Below are 24,817 nucleotides of genomic sequence, written 5' to 3' on the forward strand. Positions count from 1 at the left end.
ATCTTCCACGACTAAGCATTTATATTTTCTCAATGGACTACATTTGAAAGATAGTTGAAAATTCTCAACTCCTATTTCCCACATTACAAAATAAATGGTCTGATTCAGCATGTTTGGAGTAAAGTATGTAATATATACACCCTTAAAGGGCATTATTATTAATGTCAAACTAAAATTTGTTATCAAACTTTGGGGTTTAGTTTCAAGTAAGAAATTCTATTATAATTTTCAGTGGGTTTCCACACATTTTTGGCTGTTTTGTATCCATGACTCATCAGTTACGACACATACTTAATTGTCATATGTATTATTCAAAAAAGGAGAGTGAAGCCCCCAAAAAAGTAACCAACAAGTTAACCTTACCTAAACGCATGTAATTTTAACTGGGAAATTCTAGTTACAACATTGCAGCTATCATGCTGTTAAGCTTTACCTATGTCTTATTAATAGTCTTTTAAATAAAATATCTGTGTAGGATTTACCAGTGTTCCGACTACCTGTAGCAGAAGGCCGGTCTCTGTAGTAATAGTAGGAGCTACAAGTTGCCTCCGTGTCAGATGCGTAGTCCAGCGACCTCTGACGACGTCCGAGGGTCCCACTGACACTCATCGGTTGTCTACTGCCCAACAAACCGGTTATTAATTTCCAATTGTAAAGAAGCACAAATTATTATAAAACTTTACTATTAGATATATTTATTTAAACTTAAACTAATGGTAGAATTTAGTCAAAGTGATTGATTTACATTGACACTAATAACCTTCAAGGAATCATGAAGGTATTTTTCTTTTTTTCCCTCATAAAATATTTATCAAACAACTCTTCATAATACATAAAATATTGAAATATTGGTAAAGCTGGACTTGAATAAGTATTTAACTAGGTAAAGGTAATGCATTAGCACAACAGACATAATTTATCGATTGACGAGAAAATCCCATCTTGTAGTGGGGATCCCCCCCCTCCGCTTATTATTTTAAATGAGAATACATTTGTAAAATCGTCTAGACTAAAACGAGTGAGTGAAGTAACAATGATTATGTCTTTCTACTAACTGCCACCATCTGGAAATTATAGCCTTTCTGTTAAACTAATTTACAACAGAAAATCAGGCAGAAAAATAACCCTGAATTGGAATGACGGGTTGGAACGTATTGGACAAAGAAGTGATAGGTGACAAAAATAATGGTATTATTTCCCCTATGACTGAAAAGCTAAGGGACGTTCCTGAATATTATTGCAAACCTAACTGAACCCAGTTGTCCATGATCTCATGACATACCTGCTGTGTGAGCTGCCGTGTGTACTGCGGTCAGTGTAGTAGCTGCTGATTGTCCCTGGCTTGAGACTAGAGCGCAGCAAACTGTGAGTGCCTTGCCTGTGTGTTGTGGCGGGGGAACCTGCACAGAATATAATACAATCAGAAATAGTCCTATGTTGTTAATTTTCAGAAATATCTTATCAAATAATTTGCATTGTAGCATACCGGTACTTGAAAATATATAGTTCTACTTTTCAAGCTATAAATTGAAATCCATGTTTTAGCCCCTGAGCTGTGATATAACAAACGTCAAACATAACAGGCTTTACATTTTTAACAGATCAAACAGTTGTAACTTGTGTTACGGCTGTTTCGACATTACATTGCCATCATCAGACATTCCCTGAAGATTCAGCTAAAGCAGCGTTGTCAAAGTCAAAACATAAAATGAACTACCTTTTCAACAAACATACCTATATGAAATAACAACAACGAACAGTCCTGTGACACACACAGTATTGGTTGCTTGACATTGTGATGATTTGAGCAAGACGCTGAACTAGTAAGTACTGTGTGTGCAAAAGGTCTGTTTGTTTGTAATTTTGCATGTTTGGTAAATGTTAGTTCAAGTTATGTGTGTTGACTTAGACAACACTGCTCCAGCTGAATCTTCAATGTCTGAGGATGAAAATGCCAAAAACTCCTGTAACAGAAGTTGCAACTGTTTGAGCTGTTGACAAAGGTAAAGCCTATTTCTATTTTCTATTCAAGGTACGAGTTTGGGTATACAATACAGAGTGAGCTATATAGAGAAAGTTATCATTGCCTAAATAATCTATCTTTTTTTATTTTCTAGATATGTGGAATTCACTACACAAACCTCGGTTAACACATTCACTGTGGCAAAGCGGCTGCGTCACCGAGGACACAGCGTGCAATGCATTGTTTGTCCAGTTATAATGGCTCAGGATCTAGCCGAGGATGGTTGGTAAGTGTTAGTGTTTTGTCTCTAATACCAGACTATAATTGTGGTGTAGGTTGGTAGTAATTTTCCCAGCAAAATTTCCGTCTGGTGAGGTAGGAATCAACTTGTTGTCCCGTTTTTTCTCCCTCCAATTGGCAATACAATGGAACCGACTACGTTCCAAGCAGTGTTGCTATCTGTGGGTGTTTTAGGGAACTACGTCGACTCTCGTCGTAACGCAGCACATCACCGCACGTTATTTACTATTCGTCAGATCGAAATATTAGAAAGCCAATCGCCCGGCAATCGGGATTGTTCCATTTTGAGTTTGTTCGCCATTTGAAGGGCCGCAGCGAATGTGTTAAAAGCTCTCTGTGTTTGGTGGGATTCCTGCATTCCTACAAAGGCCTCTATAACATAACTCCGGCACTTTTACTACTAGACCAGCCCTTTACTAAATTTCTAAACATACAATACTTTTCCGTAATGCAATCCCTGACTCACCATAATCATACTCCACCCTAGGCAGATGTTGGTCGCTGCCAGATCTAGTGATCACTCTCTGATTGGGCCGAGCGTAGTATTGTGACTGTAGTGAGGACAGGCGAGTGGTAGACGACGTGGCGGACATGCGTCTCACCGGGGTTGTGCTCGAGTTGGGGTAGAACGAATGAACCTACAAAACACATCAAACTATCAGTTTTACAGCAACTGACTTGAGATACCAACCTTGTGTACCTGCCATAAATCTACATGATTTGGGATTGTGTCTACTCTTGCAGAAAAAAATCCTAATTAACAAATAAATGTTCACACTCAAAGGTAAGAATACAATATTTTCTAACTCTTAATTTTTTCCTCATAATATGCTCACTATATTAAATTTTGTCACAGCGATGGAAATTAAGAATTTGTCTATTGTTCACAAACACTATTGTCTTTTGGGTACCAGTGTATCTAAATAGACCTGGTGTAAACAATAATCAATTTAATCAGAGTATAGTTGAAACAGAGTGACAGAGTGAGCTACCTTTTTTTAGCCTTTTTTACTTGGTTTGACCTTTTTAAATTACAAAAAAGATGTTATATGGTCCATATAAATGGGAGGTATACTTCAGTACCTATCCAAAAGTCAGTTAGCCAACAATCTTCCGTGGCAAAAATCACTTTTTGATCATAAAAGGTCACCCATAAAATTAAATTCACAATTATGACTGAAAATACATATAAAACTATATAAAAACATAATTAGTGCAACAATTAATCATTGATTGAACAATAGAAAACTTTTAATTCAATGCATTACTTGAACCACTGCTTAAAAAATAAATTATATATTTTCAATAAAGTGTTGGGCCTAGTTATTTTTTAAATCAAACTTTCTTTTAACAAAGGGCTGTCTCACAATTTTACATAATTACATACAATTACATATAATTTTGAGAGGGAATGAAGTCTGAAGGTCACAAACAAAACACATGATGTATGGTAAATGAGCTTGCTTAAAAATGAGAATTAAAAATTACACAGTTTGTGCTTTGTGTTGCTCAAAGATTTAGAGTTTTTGGGTTCTGAAATTTCAAAAAAGCCATGCATAATCTGTTTAGATGCTTAAATTTACAGTGGTTGATGTAATACATCAATGTCCATACAAATGAAGAGACAAATTATAAAGGGAAACTTAAAATAAACATAAGTGTCTCATGCTCATGCACCATGCAGAATAGAAGCAGGTAAATAAGATATGAGAAGTGAAATCAGCAAAGTTAGGTTGGTACCCAAATAGCATGGGAGAAATAGTGACAAAACATTGTTTAGTCAGTCCTGTTAGCCCGTTATTATATTAGTCCTGTTAGGTTATGATCATTACTTTTTATGGCACTTCAAAGGGCCTAAGAAACACTACTACTTGTTCATCTTTAAATTTTTTCCTTTGTAGGCTGAGACCAATGTGGATGGGCAATTTGAAGGATAAAAGAGGTCTCCAAACTTTAAAATACATATAACAACCAGCTATACTCATGTTTTCAGTTTTGTATAAAATTGTTTGACCAACAGAAAATAATCTGAAGTTTAGATAATCCCTAGGCTTAAAGTTGTGTTGACATTACAGGTGTGTGTAGTTTCTCATTATCAGCTAACTAGTAATTTTGTTTTATTTTCTTTAAGTTTATTATGTTATATTGTTGAGGTCAATTTGTCGTTTTGATAGTTGAAATAATTTGTTTGACAGTGTAATCGAAGTATGAAAAACACTAAAGTTCCAGGAAAAGCATTGAAGAGTATTGTTATATTCTTTAAGATTATACATTATTTGATAGTTCCTGGGGGAATTCAAATATACAAAACTGTAATTGAATAGATTTTATGGATTGTGCCAAGGCCACACTAAATAAACAGACCGTAATGCTCCTCTGGCATGATGTAATCGACGTAATAATCTACGTGTAATGATGTAGGCGACGGCAATGACGTAATTTTTGCCGTTTGTGATTAGCTGCTTGTTTTCTTGGAAAACGAAAATATAACAAAAAAATAACCTTACGTCATTTCCGTCGCCTATGATGACGTCATGCCTGAGGAGCATTACGGCCTGTTTATTTAGTGTTGCCTTGATTGTGCACAGATTCTTAAAGGTATATAGCATATTGTAGTCTTATTAGAATTATAATCACTTTTAAAGTTAACATTATGTTGGCGAGCTGAATCAAATTTAAACTGTGCAGTATTTTGTTTTACCCAACTCTGTCTGTATTGTCCCAATGAAATTTAATCTTAACTTGGACATAAAATTAAATACACAAAACTTTAAACAAGAAATCAATGATATATTTTACTGTAAGGTGAAGACATAACTTAGATAATGTACCACCACATCCCCGATGACAAAAAATGTTTAGGCCTCTGGTTTGTTGCATCCCAAAGACAATTTTTATTATTTACAATGTTTTGTCTTTTCGCATTGTCGATTACACATTGTCGTCAGCGTCTAGCATATTGTAGGGAGAAACACCACATTTGACTGTCTAGTTTCATAGTGAATGGTTTAAATTAAATTATCATACACATTTTTGCAGAGACAACTCTTCTTTTCAAAGAGAATTTTTCTCCCACCTTGTAAAATTAAGTTTGTTAGGCTGATAAATAGACCTATAGTTTAAGGCATGTACTTAAAAAGGTATTAGACACTACGTTCAGTTAATCGGCATTTAACATTTCTGGGCTAGAAGTGTCAACTTGTGTTAGGTTCTTAAACTGTAGATAAGGCTAAAGTTCACCCCGTAATTATATAATAGATTGACATTGGGATTTGCCTTCAAATTTGAGAGAACACAAGTAGTCATTGCTATAAGTTCTGGGAAAACTGCTATACAAGTTGCACAGTTTATTTGTGAATGAAGTATATGTGAAATCACACAAGGACTACCTTAAAACCTCCCTAAGAGTTTTAACTAGTTCAGTAGTGTAATTATATTTCTTAACTTTCTTCTGCAGTGGTTGTTTAAACAATTTGTCGGTCAAAAACACTTTTTGGCAAATTAGTTCAAAACCTGCTTCTAAACATACTATTTGATTGTTCCTACTTGATTGTTGAGCGATGATAAATACAGTATCAGATGTAAGTCTCGATCTTAAGGTGGGTTCTAATGAAACACCTTTCACAATACATTAGGACTTCAATATCTCGAACCTTAATATCTCAAATTTTTTATAATCCCATTGACTTTTTTAAAATTATTTTTTATTAATTTCTCATAAGCCTCAGTGTTAAAAGTACCTCTATCATAAGTCAAAGGTTTTAAATTTTTTACCCCAATAAGTCAAATTTGAACTGGTTTCTATCAGTAATACTCAACCTCTATTAAATTTTCCAGATATCGAGCCTCAATAACTCAACGTTAACCTTTAAAAGTGGGAGTTTGCACAATGTGCCTCAATTACTCGAAGTTATGCCGTACAGTGCAAGTAAGGTGAGTTTTGATTCCTATCGAGACATAAAAATTCAACTTCCTTTGTTTGTCTTGCAGTGGCTAAAACTGTTAGTTTACCAGTTATTGAGAATATTGAGATTATTTTGAGTGCGTTGGACGTCATATCGTCAGTTAAGCATGTATAAAACGTTGACACACAAAAAATTGTGATTTAAGGCCGTTGAGAATGGGTTACAGAAAAATTGTGGAATCACAGGGAATTTGAAATTCTGCCTTTATTGACAATTTTAGAAAACCGGGTTGAAATATAAGGCTGAAGGTGGATTAATCAATAAGAAAATATGTAAGAACGGTGAGTTTTAACTTGGTTAAAACAATGTTGAGATAAAACATTCCTACAGAACCGATTTTGCAAGAGAAGAACATTAAGTATAACATGTATGCATGGTAAATTTCGTTATTTTGCTTCCACAGTAACCCTTCAGTACATAAAAGTAACTTGAGCTAGATTTTATAGAGATTTGGGATGTAAAAGTTGAGCTATAAACAAAGGTTATACTGTAACATCATTGTCAGAATCCAACACCTCGGTATCTTAAATTTTCTGTATAGCACTTTCATAACTGGAACCTCGCTTACTCGACAAACTCGATGTGGTAACTCAAATTTTTATCCTAGCCCCTTCAGATTTGAGCTATCGAGGTCCTCTGTCAAATAGGGGTTGTACTGCTGAAAGATTACATGGCAAACTAATTGCATTTTAGTATTTTACTGATGAATTTACAGATACTATAAGCTACTGTAAATTAATTTTTAAAGTTACTATAACTTTATTTGATTTGATATACAGTCATAATCATCGCAACACAACAGGGCGACAATCCATACTGTTAAACATTTCAATAGATGAAACACCTTTCCCAGGACAAAATAATAAGCTTTTGGATAGTATTAATAGGTGATCGCTATCACCTTTTAAACCTTGGTTTGGTTGAAACAAATCAGCTGGCCTTGGTCAGTAATGTCTGCTTAATGTTTATAATAAGTAGTTAATCTACTAAATAAAAAAAAAACACTCTTGCTGACAACAGAACCAATTAACGGTTTAAAATATTGTCAATATTTTAACATTTCCAGGATGAAAATCCAAACACTGAACGACAGATCGTGGAGGAATAAATTTACTTTTAACGTTTTAAATATTATGAAAAAGTAAGATAAAACTGTGACAGAAATAAATAGCTTGATTTAATCTTCTGGTCTAAATAACTCAGACGAGTTACAGTCACATGGGTGCATTTAAGCCTTGTAATCCAGTTTATTGAAGCCAATAGCTATACTGTGTAGGCCCTACTTCTACCTCAATGTGTTTCCTGGTATTACACTACATTTTTTTCAATCCAGAGGATACCTAACTTTTATTGATTACACAATATACATAGTAATTTTAATGCTCTACACTTAAGTAAGGTTAGAATTACATATATAGGTCACAACTGACTCTGATAAATGGTTTTGATCATTTTATTGTTTTGGGTCACACTTACGGCTTTTAATCCCATTAACTCAGTCCAAGCCTGATTATATATGGGAGTCTGTGCTGAATAGTTTCACCATAAAATATAGGTGCTGACCTGTTAGGATGAGTTGTTTTACCTAACCTGACCGAGTAAAAGAAAATGGGGCAAATAGCATCTAGCCGTGGTATTATCCTGACCTGTATCATTTACTTATAGAATAAATGCAAACAGACAAAAGCCTATTTAATGTGTGATGCCATTCAATTTGTAATATAGTGTAACTTATTACTCCCCATGCTAAATAAGGCTTCAAAATTACCCTGCAACATTCATTGCCACAAAACAAGTTTAAAATAATGTTAAAATTAAATTTAGATAATGATTTATACTTTTTTGAGTAATAATAGATCCATAAACATTATCTTTCCATTTAATTTTTTCAACTAGGAAAATTTGCACACTTTTTTCCGAGTCCTACTGTTTAGTATTATAGGCAGATTTATATTTTGACTTAATAATGTCCAATGTATCATCTTTGTATGCTTAAAGACGATAAAAACCTTGAATCTTGAACCTCACCAAGCCATAAATAGAAACCAAGTTCTGCCCAGAATCGGTTACTGCCCAAAACCACTGTGCTTAGAGGCAACAAACCAAAATTGCATGCCCCAAAAATAGCAGTGGTGCGTCAAGTGCATGAATTGTGAATCCTGGTTACGCCTGGCCAAGATATATATCTGGTAGGACAGACTGAGTGATGACGTCACTGCTTACACAGCTGTGGTGGCCACCATGTCATGTCACACATGTTGAGAATGAAAAGCAAAAGCAGATTTTGTAAAAGAAAATAAAGCAACTAATGACAACAAACCGCGTTCCAACACGTCTCACGAGGAAAGGTGGCCGCTGCCTAACGTCATCACTCAGTCTTCTCCATACATGTTGACGCCTTGCAGAACACAAGCACCTGAGTAACAATTCTTGCTGAGGGACCTAAGGGTGGGATGAGTGCGAGTGCAGAGTGCATGACGTGCTAATGACCTACTGGTGAGTGTGTCTATGTTCTACATTAGGAAGGGGTGTGGGGCTGTCAGTTAGTTAAGAACATTTACTGGGAAGGCTACACCTAGTCTGTACACACTAGACTGTACGGGTACTCACTTTTTCAGCAAGGGATTCTAATGTTTTAGGATATGCCTTATCGTACGGTTGGAAATGCTGAGCCTTTGGTTGTTCTGTGATTACGGGGGGTGGAGGAGGTTGATAAGACCATGTGTTGCTACCGTGGCTTGTTCTTCTATCTAACTGTAATAACAACCCCATTATTGCTTCACATTCTACGACCCCAATATACTGTAGTGTCAGTGTGTAAAACCAAACATTTTAGTTTAAATTAATCTAAAAAAGTTTTTCCCTGGGTGAAATTTGTGTATCTTTTAATAATGTTAATTAGTTATGTTTAAGTGTTTCAGGGTATGTGCATGGATTCAAATTGAAGAAGAAAATTGAGTCGGTAAATTACATTGCCGGAAAGAGGCCTGAATTACATATATCTGGATTCCTCATATTTAAGTATTTAAACAATTTCCTGTTTATTGAAGATTTACAATTTGTAGGACAAATTTGATAGTGAAATCAAGGAGTGAATAATTACTGGTTGTTTTCCTAGGTAAAAAAAACAACTTTTAAATGATTTAAAACAAAATATTGATACACAAGTGAAATGTTATTTAATGGAGGTAATTGAAATATCCATGCAGTTATTTGAAAGTGAAAAATTAAAGGGTATCATGCTATTTTCATGTTGTTTGTTGGCAACCAATTAATAAGTCTGTGAATTAATTGTCATTCTCGTGCAGTTGTATAAAAATGTTGTTTGCAAAAGTTAATCCAAATAAACAGAAATTCAAGTATGCTTTGTTTTGACCAAATCTTTAAAATTGGTTTTTGAAAACTATACTGAATGGTAAATGTGAAAGCGGTTTGGGGCGAGTTTTGCCAGCAAATAGCCTAAACTACCAGCCAGCAGTAAATACATCAGCTCAACCAAATACCTGTGCTAAGTATCTACAACACTATAGAAAATAACTACAAAACAATACTCTGATTCAAATATTCACAAAAGAGCTTTGCATTGTACAGCGTAAGCTTTTGTGGCTGGAATACATTTGTCTTAGTTAGAAATTAGTAACGTTACAGTAGATAGGAATACTTAAGAAGCTTTCTAAATACGTGGAATACAATGTTAAAAGTAAAGCAAAATATTACACCAAGTGAGCATAGATTTACTTTTGTAACTCAATGCTCTAATATACCAGTTATGGGAAACTCAGCAGTGACCATTTACACTAGCCTAAACAAAGTATGAAACTCTAATAAACTGATGTAGCAAGAGTCTGTTACTCGAAATTAAATGTTTACTTCCATGTCATTAAAGTCACTTACTAATTTTATCAACCTCAATGAATGGATCTGTAAAACATTAATGGTTAAAACCTATATCCTACGTGTTTGTAAATTGAAATGTGTATTGAACAAAACTAATGACTTTTGGTGATTAAAAGATTTGGGCGCCACAACTGGTACACTTTGTCTCAGTTATATCTATTATCTAACTCTTAAAAGGTAAAACTATTTTTTGTTTACTTTTATTAAATTTTTTATGCACTGATACAAAACCTTACAAAGACAGCCGTTAAGGAGATAATTGAACTGCAGATATGTGTCTTCATGATAAAAAGGAATATTAGCCAGAGAGTCTAAATATTAAAACTTCTTTAAATTTGAACCTGTGTAGATATAGTTATAATAATTTGGGCAGATATTCACTTTTGTAGAATAAATGTTTCTAAGATATGTTGCAGGAAGTAAATTTTACTCTGTGAGCTTTGCACTTTGGTTATTAACACCACTGAACAAGTAAATATTTAGGATTTTATTTATCTGGTTGTATTAGTAGTCAGTAGTCTAATAAGAAATTAAACATTTGACATGCGCACAATCATGTGTGCACAGCACTAATACAGGGTATTTTGTTGATGATTTATGTAGTATCAGAAGGCATTTCCTGCGAGAATTTATATTGTTCACTTATTAAAATCAATCCATCATAACCCCTAAACTATATTTTTTTATTTTTTTTTATTATCAATCATCACATTACATCAAGTTAATTGACAGGTGATTTGTCCATAAGTCTTAATTGTTACTAAAAGTAGACTAAAATTAAAAATAAGAAAATTAAAATCTATTTTTGCTCTGATAAGAATTCCTCAACACTGTAAAAAGCCTTCTCCAATAACCATTTTTTACTAATAACTAATACATGACAAATAACTGATGCCAGCAAACTATTTTATCTCCCCTTTGGGTCATTATGATTGCAACATGTTTTGTTATTGTTGTGGCATCATTAAATGTTACAATGCTCTTCACTTTTATGTTCAAGGATTAATATAGATTGTTTAAATTTTCAATAAACAATAAACTAAAATAGTCTTATTTACGGGAAACTGATTTTTCTTACTTATCTTGTCGTATTTCTTTTGTTTAACACAATACTGGAGTTAACTGATTTTCCACACATAATGTGTGGTTTGGAAACGCAACTATTAATTTTTTCCTAACTTTTGATGGTTGAGACTTGTTTTAGATTGAGGTCTCGTCCTGATACATCCAAAAGAGATAGCAGCTAGCTTAACTTTGGACTAGGAACGGATAGGTCTAAAACACACAGAAGACACAAATCTCACAAAATGGTTGCTTTCACAGCTGTTACCGTAACCATTTTGTGAACTATCTTCGTATATACTTGAAAAGTTTCCCTAGGTATAAAACACATTCCTTCACCTTTTCTCAACTAAAAATATACAAAACAGACGGAGTCAACTGTATATTTTCACTACTCACACTCATGGCAGTGTGTTGCGGCTGATGAGGACGAGAGTTGTAATACAGGTCTCCACCTCCCAGCATGTAGTTGTTGAGCTCGCTGTTGTCTTGCATGTTGAGACTCTGCTGTGACGACCTCAGTGACGTCACGCCCAGCGCCAGGTGAGACCGAGAGGTCTGCATGCGCTCCCTGCCCCCTCCCACCATGTCACGCTCGTCACGGTGTGTGCGCCGACTGCCTGTCATGTCCCGGCGCAGGCTGTCAGTATGGCGTCCGTGTGATCTGCAATAACCATTTCTTAGAATCTTTGAATGGATGGATTACATTCTTGTGTTCTGTTGCCAGTATTTTTAGGATAAATTGTGTTGACGCCAATTACTGATTTTTGTTCTATACGCCTTCTCTTTTAGAAAAATAACAAGCAAAATAAACTGAAAGGACTAACAAGTAAACAGTAGCACCTTTTTTGTCAGACTAACAATCATAGTATGGAAAATTAAGGTGAAAAACAGATTCTGTTGCACACTCTGTAGTGTCTCATTAACTGTTCTATTTTGACAGAAAAATGGTACATTTGGTCCTATTATAGGATGTCTTCTTTAGCATCTCAAGTCAATGCTGGAACTGATCAAATCAGCTGTTTCTTCAGCCGTTAGTATTAACCATAAACAAAATTATCAAGAATATTGGGTCCAATTTGAAAAAAATCCAAAAACTATTATATTTCTGCCATCCTGCTATATGTGTTGTATATGTCTCATGTAGCAAAGGTGTTTTGTAAATTACAATACTTTCAAAATCTAGCCTATAAATCTAACACTAAATTTTGTCCAAAACTTTCTGATCAATCATGGAATCTAAGCGATTTAGCATTAACCCTTTGCGGTCGAATGGTGAGTATAGGTCGCCTCCTGCCACTTTCCCAAACAATCAAAAATAATGACCTATATATACTAAAAAAATAGATATAAAAAAAATCATTTTTGCGGTTGAATGGCAAGTATAGGTGTCTGTGTGCCATTTTCCCGACCGTTCAAAGGGTGACCTATATACTCACTGGAAAAAAATTCTACCTTAAAGGGTTGATTAGCACTGTGATTCCCATTTTAGACACTCACATGTTGTACCGTCGGTCGCTGAGGCCGTTCTCATCATCGTCGTCATCAGGCTCGTCGTCCCTGGTGAGCTCCTTCTTGATGACCACCACAGGGGGCGGCTTGGGCTCCAAAGTGCGACTCTGTTGTTGCGCCGCACTCAACACTCCACGGGGCTGTCTGGTCACTAGCACTAGCCGCCGAGGTATGCTCATGATGATGACAACGTCATCCAGACTCATCCGTGTCACATCCACTAGGTTCACTGCCAGAATTTCATCTCCGACCTATTGTCAAAAAAACAATTATAACATGAACAATACAGTAGACGCTTGCTAATCCTGTTCAGGACGTTGGCGGTGCCATAGTGAACATGCCAGATTACTAGATATCTTCTAGAACAGCCACTGTTGTGGGATTTGCAAAAACACTGCTAAATTTAGAACCAACGTCACAAGGAAAGCGTTGGCTGGGGAGCATAATATTGAGTTTCATAGTGCATTCTCTTATTTTAGTGGTATAAAATTCGGAATATAAAAAATAGTTAAAATAGGCATAAAACAAATTCAGTTAAGTTCAACCATAGACAAAATTAATTAAATATAGACTGTCAGCTGTGCTGCGGTTACCATAGGTTCTGGCGCTCACTGCTGGGAGCGCCATGTAGTTACGGCCTACGCGCTACGTAACTATACGGCGTTCCAAGAGGTGTGCGCCAGAACCTATGGTAACCATAGTAACCACTGCACGGCTGACAGTCTATATTTAATTCTTTTTGTCTATGTTGTAACCGACATCTGCTATTCGCTGGCAATGTCTGCCATTTGCTAGCGATATCTGCTATTCGCTGGCAATGTCTGCCATTTGCTAGCGATATCTGTTGTATGCTTGCAATGTCTGCCAATTTCTCTCGACTCTGCTGAACAAGTCAATGATTTACGAATTGTGAGTTGAAAAATCTTAACTCATCATGTCTGTGTGAAAAATTGAACACTAACTAATTAAAACCTCAGCATCTGATAAGCTAACAGTCCTGATTTTCTAGGAATGAATTTAGTATATAAGTTTCTCACAAACCAGTGCCGGTGTTACTTAAAACCCTGTGAGTGACCCAGAAAAACCAAAACTATGGAACTAGGTAGCTTCAATAGTTACATGGTACATTGCCTAAGCCATTTGGACATGAGGACATTAAACCGGAACTTGCAAGGCATACCAGACTATAGCAGCACTGGCTAGTACTCTAACAAGTCAGTCAGCAGAATAACCATGAACTACTGTAGAAAATGTAGCAACTAGGCTGTAAGCATGTTTAATAGAATGACAAAATGTACATTAAACTATGTGTACTTTTTTAAACCATAGTTTCTTAAACTAAACAAATTTAAATACCTCGGAGTCTCAGTTAACTGGAATAACGAAAGAGGAACAGAAATAGAAAAGAGACTGATTGCAGCAACCAAATGTTTCTGGGGTGTATCAAAAATATTTAGTTCAAAAATACTATCCAAAAACACAAAATTAAGAATCTATAAAACTTTAATTCAACCAGTCCTTTTATATGGTTCGGAAACCTGGACATTAACTAAAAAATCATGAAAACAAACTTATCATTTTTGAGAACAAAATTTTGAGGAAGATTTTCGGACCTATAAATGAAGAAGGTATGTGGCGAATAAGAAAAAACCGAGAGCTCCGAGAACTGTACAATGAACCGGACATTGTAGCCATAGTGAAGAGTAGACGACTGAGATGGGCAGGCCATGTAGAAAGAAGGGAAGAAGAAAGTATGCTTAAGAAGATCGCCAATGGACAACCACGAGGCACTCGCCCGCTAGGAAGACCGAAGTTAAGATGGAGAGACCAAGTCCAGAAGGACCTACGCAGAGTGGGGGCATCTCTTGACATGGCGGCAGACCGGCAGCAGTGGAGGCAACTTGTTGGCGAGGCCAAAAACCTTCTTAGGTTTGAGTGGCCAAGGAGGTAAGGTAAGGTAAGTTTCTTAAACTCAACAACCTTGTATTACGCCAAGTTTGTGTGATTTTAATTACAATATTACGGTAAAGGGAAATGTAGATTACCTTAAGACAACCGCTGTTGTACACAGCAGACTCCAATGCTATCCTTGAGATGAACACTCCATCAGAGCGGTCCATCCCGTTGCCTTCTCTAATGTACAGACCCAGCGTCTGACCCGGCCTCTTGACAATCTCCACGATGTGCACCGCGTACTTAGAGTCCTGTGTACCAACATAAATAGATAAAAACTCTGAACTAGCATTCTACAAAACAGCTGACATTGTCTAAGCATGTGGTGCATAAGAATTGTTGTCACACAAAAATCTAATGCTGTAAGATTTTTCAAATTTGGGAGGTGAAATAAAATATTTACTCGTACATCAAGTCTCAATCTTTAGAAATTGTTACTTTAACAGGGTAGCCTATTTAATTTTTTTCTGATGCAAGCCCCTAAAACTCAGCTACACATCTAACAATTAAGAAGAATAAGCATAATAGATCAATAACTGTTAAATCATAGCTGTGTTTCTTACACAAAGTATGTGGTGAGAAAACTGTCTACTAGAAGTGTGTGATTATTTCTAGTAGTTATTCCGTTGTGTGTAAACTAGATAAGGTACAATGTTAGGGATTTCCATAATCTTTTAAATATGTCTTTCTACTACATACTGTTTGCAAATCAAATGTCTATTTGTTTGCAATAAAGATTAAAACATGTATCAAACTTTAGATAAAATTTGTTTTAGTTCATAAGGGTATAATATTTGTTTTGCATTATTGCATTTTAGCTCTTTATTGTGTATTAAGAATTATACTCCACATGTAATCGTACAAAATGTTAGATACATTTTGATAAGTGTGGCAGATAAAATCTCATTTTGTCTAAAGTTCAGTCAGTAGCACATTAACCACACTATTCTTTATTTTATGAACATAATAACGTAGCTAGAGATATGTCCAATGTTTGCATCTTAGTATTACTGCAACCTTAACCGGGTGCTTACCCAACTACACAATTTTACTACAAGTAACTGAATGCAAGAGAGTCAAAGAAAGGCACATTTGTAAAATAAAATGAAAGTTTGGAACTGTCAACCTTCAAAAATTTAGCAACGAACATTTCGCAAATCTCTGCAGTGTTCTTATCAACTAATTATTACAGGTCATTATAGACTAACCTGCAATGCAAGGTATCGCTTATCCACATCAGCAGCCGCACAACCGAGATGCCTTGGGTCTAACAGTCTTACCACCATCTCCCCTCTCCTCTCTACTGCTTCCAATGCCGCAGCTGTTGTTGCGTCATGGTCATTTTCTACTGTCTCGATCTGCCGAAATATCTCGTTGGAGATCCCGCTCACCTAGGAAATAATATTTTTTAAACCCTTATAAATAAGGCCGATAGAATCTCTAAGATGTATGTTTTAATAAGCTTACAAACTGTATATCCAATATAACTTATAAGTATAAGTGAATATAAATATACAGGGGTAGGCCGATAACTGCTAATAATATCCAAAATAATTCAAACCAAATCCCATCATGGAATCAGGAATCCACATTGTTAAATTGTTTTAAAAAATATGTGTAAATTATAGTAAGCTTACCTAAAAAACCCCAATCCTATCAAACCATTTACAGTAGAACACCTCATATCCGACCATAACAGGACCAGACCATGGTCGGAACATTGGAAAAGGTTGGATATTGGGAGGAGGAACCACTTGTTTTTACAACTAGTATGAAAGCTTATTTATTTAATACAAAAAAGACTGAAATACATAACAATCTATATAAATAAAATTACAGTTTTGTCTGTACATTGCTTAGAATCATGCAGTTTTTGGTTATTTTTACGTTTCATAGCCTAAGAAAGCCGAAACGAGTCTTATCTCAATTTCTGTCTGTATGTCTGTTTGTCTGTCCATTCTGTGACTTCGTCTGTAACGCCAAAATGTCATTTTACGCGGCCTACTCCTAGAAAACTAGAGTACCGATCAAGGTTCTAATCATTTTTCTGTATTTACCGGATTGGTGAGAGTGTCTTTGGCTATAAAAACATGGCCTCGCTTCTTTGAAAACAAAATAACGAACCACCAAAAACCCAATTTTGTTTGATTTTTGTCAAATTTTCTCCCAATGTTTACTATTACATTTTATGAAATAACGATCAGCTGTTTGGATTAGTTCTCACTTCTAGCTGTCACTGATATGTTTACATTAAAAGTTGTTTACAAATACCGCAACCATTTCCGATCAAGTTTAGTCAGCACATCCAAACCAAGTGAGATTAAAAACGTCATGCCTTACTTAACCGGTTTAATTAATCGCAAGTGCAACGATTGATTGTTCTTGAGTTTTGATAGCCGGGTAAAATACCGTGAATCAGTGTTTTATTAGTGCAAGGAAACTTACATTTTTTTAATCATCGCCACCAATACCGTAGCTTTCAAAGGTTTCCACTCATTGACGGCGCTTCAAGGACAGTTGTGTAAAGTGCAAAGTAAAAAATCACAACTGCAGTGGGTGATCGTGGATGTTGCCTTGTGGATGTTGCCTTGTGGATGTTGTGGAATGACCTTGGAAGATCTTCCTGATTTCGCTGTGATCGTACCGTAACGGAGGTTTAACTTAACAGATGTAGCTAAACTCGCTTTTCCAATATGTCACTTTTGGTTTCTACTTACTTACATTTCGACAACGATATCGGTACTTTTCCTACTTAGGAAATAAAACTACAAACGTACAAAACCCCAGATTTGTGTGTTTTTTGTCACATTTCCTCCGAATGTTTGCTAGATAGGCTATATGTACCGATTATCGTTTAGAGATTACGTAATCTTTTAAATAAGAAACCTTTGTTTGGATAAAGGTGGTTTCTTCAAACTGCCATTAATATGTTAACATTAAAAGCTGCTTACAAATAATGCTATTAATGGGAAATACCTTTGATTTTTGAAAACTTAAAAAAAATTTAAAACCAAAGGAGATTAATAACTTCGGTACAGCACCACATCAAGTTAAAGTTTTTTTAGCAAACCATAGTAAGTTTTCCAAGCTTTACGTTGTTAACGTTACATGTTACATGTTTTGTGGCCTGTGTATTTATTTATTTATATATTTGCCAACAGATTAATTAAAACCTATAATACAGTTTGATTAGAAGGACAGTTTAAATAAGTCGTAAGTACTACAGTTCTTTTTTCAAATGTAAACGTTGGTTGTTGGTACCTACTGCTACTTTTCCTTAGAACCGGTGGTAGCAGTAAGAATCATTTTTACATACAAACACATCACTATTTTCACTATTTATTTATAAACACTGCACCTTATTGCTTATTAAATTTAATTGATGTCTTACTGTATAATTTTTAGCGTTTTCTGTCTGGACTCAAAAATGTGTGGACTCAATTCTGTATTTGTGTGTGTATGTCTGTTGGTAACGCATTAATGTCCTTATTTTTCGTGGAAAAGACAAGAGCACCATTGTTAATAAAAATTTCAACCCGAATAAAGTGTGCAGTAGTGAGGTTGAGGTAGTGTTTTAACTACTTTTAACCAGTGTGAAAAGTAACTTTAAATTACAGGCCTACCTTATTAGGGCTATGCCTCATAGATCTATACTGTAAAGCAATTCCTTTCATCGTTTGATATAAAATATGGACTAACACGATCGGGTGACATTTAATTGCAAAGCATTCGTTTTGGCTTTGAAACTGTCAGATATTGTATTTGAGAAGGTTTATATGTATTCCTAAACAGTTATAGTTTTGCCATCATATCTGGAAAAATGCACACTAAATATGCAAACCAACTCCTATTCTGAATACAAGGTTTTAACTTACTACTAGATTCCCGTACGTAGAACGGGCAAACAGCTAGTTAAAACAAAATTGTGAATATTTCTTTAGAAAAAATTGAGTAGACTTATGTACTGTACTTAAGGGTTCACTGGAAATCGTAAATTAAAACTGTAATATGCTTACTGTAGGCCCTACTGCAATACCTATACATAGCATTACATACTTATACAAAACCATGGAAATCTCCTACGGCCGTTTGTCATTATATTTGTTGTCTACAATCATGGCTAAATCTTGGGCATCTACCATGTCCATCAGCACTGTCTCTGGGGTCTCGGAAAAATATTGACATCTCCCGCTGTCGCAGAAATATCATCATAGTCTGCTGTGATCACCGAAACTTTATCGTATTAATCTATGTAAAAGCGTGACATTTTAAATGTGTGATTTATGCAGACAAGTCCTACAATTGCTATTACACTGTAATCGTAAAAGCTCTGCTCAAGCTCATTTTGCGTCTCAAGCTTATAGTATAGGCCTAGTCTTGACTCGGCTGGAAAATCGAGTCGCTCACACACCCCTATGGATATATATATAGCTTTTGATGATACCTGATGTGATCATCCTGTTATGCTGGGATCAGATATGAAGGGTTCTACTACCTATTGATATGCCTATAATCTCAAGTTTCAATCACACCAACACACTTTTAATTTGTGGAAAAATGTGTGTTTAAGATATTAGTTATATAAACAAATGGACTAGTTGAGAATAATGGTAAATCACTATGAATATCAGGGATTAAAGCTCTAAATCATATTGAATTTGAGTAACTTAGATTATAAATTAATTAAACCGTGTTAAATTTGGCTGTTTTACCTATTTTTTACCTATTAGTCTTCCTTCAATGAGCTCTAATAAATGGAAATAAGGAAGTTTCTTCTGATTACAAAGACTTATAGGATAGACTAGGATAGCAAAACAGTTTGTGTCTGAGAAGCCATGAATTTTACAAAGATTTCATTCTATACTGTCAACTTCAAAGACTAAAACCTTACTTACAACCTAGACTTTACTTTAAGGTTTGAATATCCAAGTTTTTCTATTTTACTAACCTTTCGGAAATCCCCCTGCACAACCATGGGTGGTGGTTCCTTAGGCCGCGTGCTACCATTGGTTCCCTGTCCTTGGGCTTGGCGGCGCGGACTAGTGGCCAAGTCCGGAGTCGCCTCTCGCCCCTGATTAACACAAAACATTATCACTAAGTTATAGACAAACAATATTTAAATTAAAAAGCTTAGTTTGGATAATTTGAAATTCATTTTGCATGTTGTAAAATCTTGTGGAAGGTAGCTCAAGTTGTAGGTCAAAGTTATACCTAATTTGAACACTGAACCGTCAAATTAAGTCGTGAGGTAAAAGTCTTTCATATCAGTGTTTTAAATAAGCATTCTTGCTTGGCTTATAGTTATGCTATAACTTAAGGCAGCCTAAAGTGAGTTTGAAGGATTGATTAACGCATAATTTATGAATTGCTGAACATGTTTACCGCTGAGTTAACGGATAGTGGAGTGGTAGTGACGAACGCAAGGCTCCAGTTTGATTTTCTAATGCTTTGTCTAGCCTAATTCAGACATAAACCAATAGCCTACTGTGATGACATAACACTCTGCCCTAATCCCTGCTCACTGAGATTCTCCAATACAGTCACGGGACAAACTTAAATATAGGCCTAGGCCTAGGTTGTTTTCCGCTTTTCCTAAGAAACGGTGCTTTTCCGGGGAAAATGACAATCATTTTTGAATTCAGGACGTTATTAACTTAGCATAAAAAGAATAGTGAAAAAAATATACCTAGTTTTAGCAAGACGTCAGTGATCAATATAACTTAATTAGGCCTACCCATATTTTAATCAATATGAAATGAAAATTTAATCCGATAATATAAATTATTGTAGGTTCTCTGCGGAACTGTACCCCAAATAACATTAGGCCTAACTAAAGCCTAACCTAGGCTAACAGGGTTGTATATACATAAACCACAATGGTTTTTTACACAGCCAAAGCCAAGCCTAAAGTAACCATGAAACAGTGAAGCGGAAAGCCACAACCTTTTAATTTAACATAGCCTGTTGGTCATCAGTTCAAATCAAGAGAGCCTACTAGGCCTACCACTAACTAGGCTAATTTACTTCCACTACAAAAGAATTCCTGGATATTCAAGAGGGATTAATAGGCATGATTTTGTATCATTTGCTCGGAACATAAGCAATAGGACTATAAGGCTGGGGAGGGGCAAAATGTCACCATTAAAAGTAGGGGCTGTCACACAAGTTATGAAACAGTTTATCATGAACACAGTTAGGCATTGATCAAGAAAAAAAGACTATTATTACAAATTGAGTGCCTCGTGTTAAACAAATAAGTGCCAAAATCAATAATAAATAGGCCTAGGCTATAAAGAGGTTGAATTTTAAGGCTATGTAGATTGGAAACTATCCTTTGCATTCGTATTTTAGAGCCTCTCTGTGGTTAACTTGTTAGCAAAAATTAAAAATACATAAGGTTTTAACATACCTAGGCCTATAGTCAAACATTTCACGATTATCTTCAGTTGTAACCTAAAAATGCTTTACCAACAACAAAATAATAATATACATATTATGACTTAAAATAGAATAGAAATATGATGGAATTCTAGACACAGACAGAGGATTTAAGTAGAAATATAACATTTTGACAGATTCGAAATTTGTTTATACTCAAACTGTTTTTGATTGGTTAAAATGCTGATGTTGAGTCAGTTGAGTGCAGACGAACGGAAGTCAAATTATTGATCTTCCTAACACCTGTTAGTTCAGTCATTGCTGACACTGCCTTGTGAATTACGTCGCTCTATACTATACACATGTATATTATATACTGTGGTAAAGAGAATCTTGAGCTTTTCAACCACCTCGGAAGAGGTCAGGAGGTATAAATTTGAAAAGTAATTGACTCTGAAATGAAGTAGACTCCCTCCTCAAGTCCCAAGTATCATCACCAAGACAACACTAGTACAATCTAGCGCCAATAACGTCGTACCAACAGACCGTGTTAAATTAGCATGAATCTCAATTTCTTTATAAAAAATGCCACCATTCTAATAATTAACATCAAAATTATGTTCTCCACTCAAATAAAATATAATAAAATTCAAAATCTAAATCGTCAGTTTAGTTTAATTATAAGGACTACATTCTATCGTAATTTACAACAAAAACTTTGAAACCCCGATTGAAAAAGTTTACTCTAAAACAAGAATTTGTTTGTAGAAACACTATCCTCACTGTGCAATGAATATAATTGATGAATTTAGCGTTTATTGACTCACAATAGCCCTCACCTTTCGTGTGAAGAAGCAGCCAGAACTGGAACCCCGATCACACATAATATTACACTAATAACTTCGACTATAAATATAGTATTAATTGATAAAATAAGCGTAGTAATTAACCACAAGAATTGTCGGCATTTTTACCGATTACGAAGGAAAACGGCCATGACTGAACGAGGCTCGCGGGCGGGGAGCACTGTCGGGAGCATGCGCCCTTCCACCCCATTCTACTCCCGTATCCCGTAGTATCTGTCCACTCCAGTTTTGATTTTCCCAGACCTGGATTGTGCTTTGGTGGGGCAAGACGAGACGAGACACAACACAGCCGTTTCATGAATTAAAAACCTAGCAAATCACATTCCTGGTTGAGAAATGTCTCTGTTAACCCCACAGTTTGATTGATTACTCTTATATAGAGGTCGGATTATTTTTCTTGTATTACTCTCGTTTTATGATGATTGTATTTCATAAATCTTTTAAAATCATAATAAATACTACATAAAAAAATACCAAAATCAGTGATTCAGATAAAGTTTAAATGAAATTTGTCCGTTACGTAGACTTACATGATACACCTTTTAATCAATGAATAATTAATGATATAGCTAATATTATTAAAAATAAAAATACTAGCGTTACACAAATGAATATATTAGTTTAATCTGGATTACAAGTTTTTCGCATTTTAAATTAATGTCTTAATTAATTTCTAGGGAAAGATATTTCACATTTTCAACAATTAATTTATCCTTAAATCATAGAATTAGAGTACACAATTTTTACTATTCGATTCGATTGAGCTCTAAAAGAACAGTTTCTATCCAAAAGCTAATTATTTTGTAAACCCAGAATGCGCATATAGATTGAAAATAGTTTGGATCTTACTGCTTCCGTCATCTACTTTGATATGTAAATTTCAAGCCTTGTTTATACAAGGGATAGTAAGCATAAAAATCTTGACCCCATAAACCCATCCTACACTCATCTCCATTCATACTTGGCTTAAAATACCTACTTTGTATGGTCGTAATTTCATTGAAAAGTATTAAATTATTAAGTATTAAACTATTTAAAACGCCATAGATGAGACGAATCGGATGATTCACTTGTTCAATCAAGTCTTTCATTCACTACACACTTTCTTGTGATCTGATAAAAACCTAACACCACCATCTTTTTGGCAATACTTACAACTAAAGGTGAGTCAAAAATGTCAAAAAAGAGTTAAAAAGTTGTCCAAATAGTGAAACATAACTTTCTTTACTTTTTAGCGTTATTATAAGCTTGTTTGGATTTATAAAAAGATTCATTTGTCCCAATTTTGTTTTTAACTCTAACAAAATCCTTATATTTTGGATCCAGGCAATAACTTTCGATCACATCTATAAGTATAAAAGAGGATGTTTGTATATATATATGTTTGGCAGTGATAAACTCAGACACCGCTGAACCGATTGCCACGAAACTTGGTACATACGTGTAGAATTTCATGGAATAGGTTTATACACCATCAATTTCGTGATCCGTCCAATCGACTTCAACCAGGATGTGATTGATCCGAATAGAAAGACCAAAAATATTGTCTACCCACTAGCATTAATAGCAATAATAAAGAATCGGTTATCCTTTGTACTATTATGTGTTTCATTAGTTGTCGTACGTATTTTAATTAAGTTATAAGCACTTCATATACAATAAGACAAATAAACGTTACGGTACTTAAATTATAAATAGTCAAAGGCAAGACAACATCTGCCGGGTTCAGCTAGTTTGTAATAAACATACATACGATTTTGTAATTAAGTTTTTTACTCAGTCAACGTCTAACATCTATAATAACTGGTTACAACGTCCAACTGAAAGTAAAGAAATTACACAGCCTTAAAAATTAAACAAGCAGTTTGTACATAATTTAAAAACGGGTTTCCACTTGTACATAAAACTAATGCATTTTACACAAACTATAAGATCAACAAGTTTGGTTCAAACCAAAAATATTTTCAGCCAATAAGGAGAGTTTCCCAGATTATCGGAAAAGTCTGGTAAGTTTGAAAGTAGAACCTTCGTTTGACTATTCCAATACACGACAGCTTGGAATAAATCTGAGATATATTGGTAGAGGACAATGGAGCCAGAGAATGGCCATGATAGTGGGTCAGTAGAGGACTTGTGAGCATGCTGGTATGCGAGATTAACATAGCTGAACAAATACTCACCACTTTTAATATGTCCAGTATAAATCTTATACCTTTTGAATGTTTGGTTAAAAATATAAATTTGTTCAACAAATAGTGGGTTGTGTTCATATTATATCCGTGTTAACTTCAGAGTGCACAACAAAATCTGTTTATCTTTAACACGTTCTTATTCTTACGTTTTAAACTTTTTGTTGTGAGCTCAGGAGTCCGAAGTAAATGTGAAAAGTTCTATTCGTAAACACTTAAATCTGTCGAAAATATTTATACAAAACGTTCGTTCGAAAAAAATTAGGCGCAGCTGATTGACGTTTCGGCAAACATCAACTGTTTAGTTATTGTTTTAGAGGTATCAAGTGGAGGGTAAAGATTTCTTCCCCTAAAACCCCCTAAATGTTGTGAACGCAGTATAGCTTTATTTGTATTATTGTAAACTTTGGCTTGAAAAAGGTGTTAAAAAACTCCTGTCTGAACGAGGCTTAAAAAGGTCACATTATTTCTATCAACTAGATTGCGATGTTTGCTTGGGTTGGATTTATACTTCACTTCAGCCACTATAATTATTGTTGTACCAACGGGAATTAAAATTTTCTATTCAACAATCGATATGAACTTTTTATTCACAATCTTTGAGCATCAATGATATTTGAAATTGGAATTGGCTTGCTCTGTTTTTTCCACAAGAAGCTTTAAGAGAGTAACTTTGTTTGACAATGATTAATACAAAGTTTGCCAGTATAAGTCATAGATTTTGAGTCATCT

General features: G+C 35.0%; 1 protein-coding gene across 7 annotated transcripts in view; it reads right to left on the minus strand.

Moving 5' to 3' along the window:
• The window catches only part of LOC128993904 (rho GTPase-activating protein 100F-like), a 35,944-nt gene extending 13,959 nt beyond the window's left edge, over window positions 1-21,985 (minus strand). For 4 of the 7 annotated variants that reach the window (XM_054418001.1, XM_054418000.1, XM_054417996.1 and 1 more), the window contains exons 1-10: window positions 21,870-21,985; window positions 19,601-19,723; window positions 15,861-16,043; window positions 14,745-14,903; window positions 12,688-12,950; window positions 11,587-11,851; window positions 8,839-8,982; window positions 2,730-2,901; window positions 1,283-1,400; window positions 483-619 (exon numbers count right to left, since the gene is read on the minus strand). In XM_054418001.1, coding sequence (XP_054273976.1) covers window positions 483-619; window positions 1,283-1,400; window positions 2,730-2,901; window positions 8,839-8,982; window positions 11,587-11,851; window positions 12,688-12,950; window positions 14,745-14,903; window positions 15,861-16,043; window positions 19,601-19,723; window positions 21,870-21,914 — 1,609 coding nt within the window. In that variant the 5' untranslated portion in view covers window positions 21,915-21,985. The remainder of the gene's footprint in view (window positions 1-482; window positions 620-1,282; window positions 1,401-2,729; window positions 2,902-8,838; window positions 8,983-11,586; window positions 11,852-12,687; window positions 12,951-14,744; window positions 14,904-15,860; window positions 16,044-19,600; window positions 19,724-21,869) is intronic. The other 3 variants (XM_054417997.1, XM_054417998.1, XM_054418002.1) reach the window with 3 other exon arrangements.
• Between the last annotated feature and the right edge of the window lie 2,832 nt (window positions 21,986-24,817).

Source organism: Macrosteles quadrilineatus, unplaced genomic scaffold, assembly GCF_028750875.1.
Source record: "Macrosteles quadrilineatus isolate MER2022 unplaced genomic scaffold, UCM_ALF_1.0 Scaffold_5__1_contigs__length_97177068, whole genome shotgun sequence".
NCBI lineage: Eukaryota > Metazoa > Arthropoda > Insecta > Hemiptera > Cicadellidae > Macrosteles > Macrosteles quadrilineatus.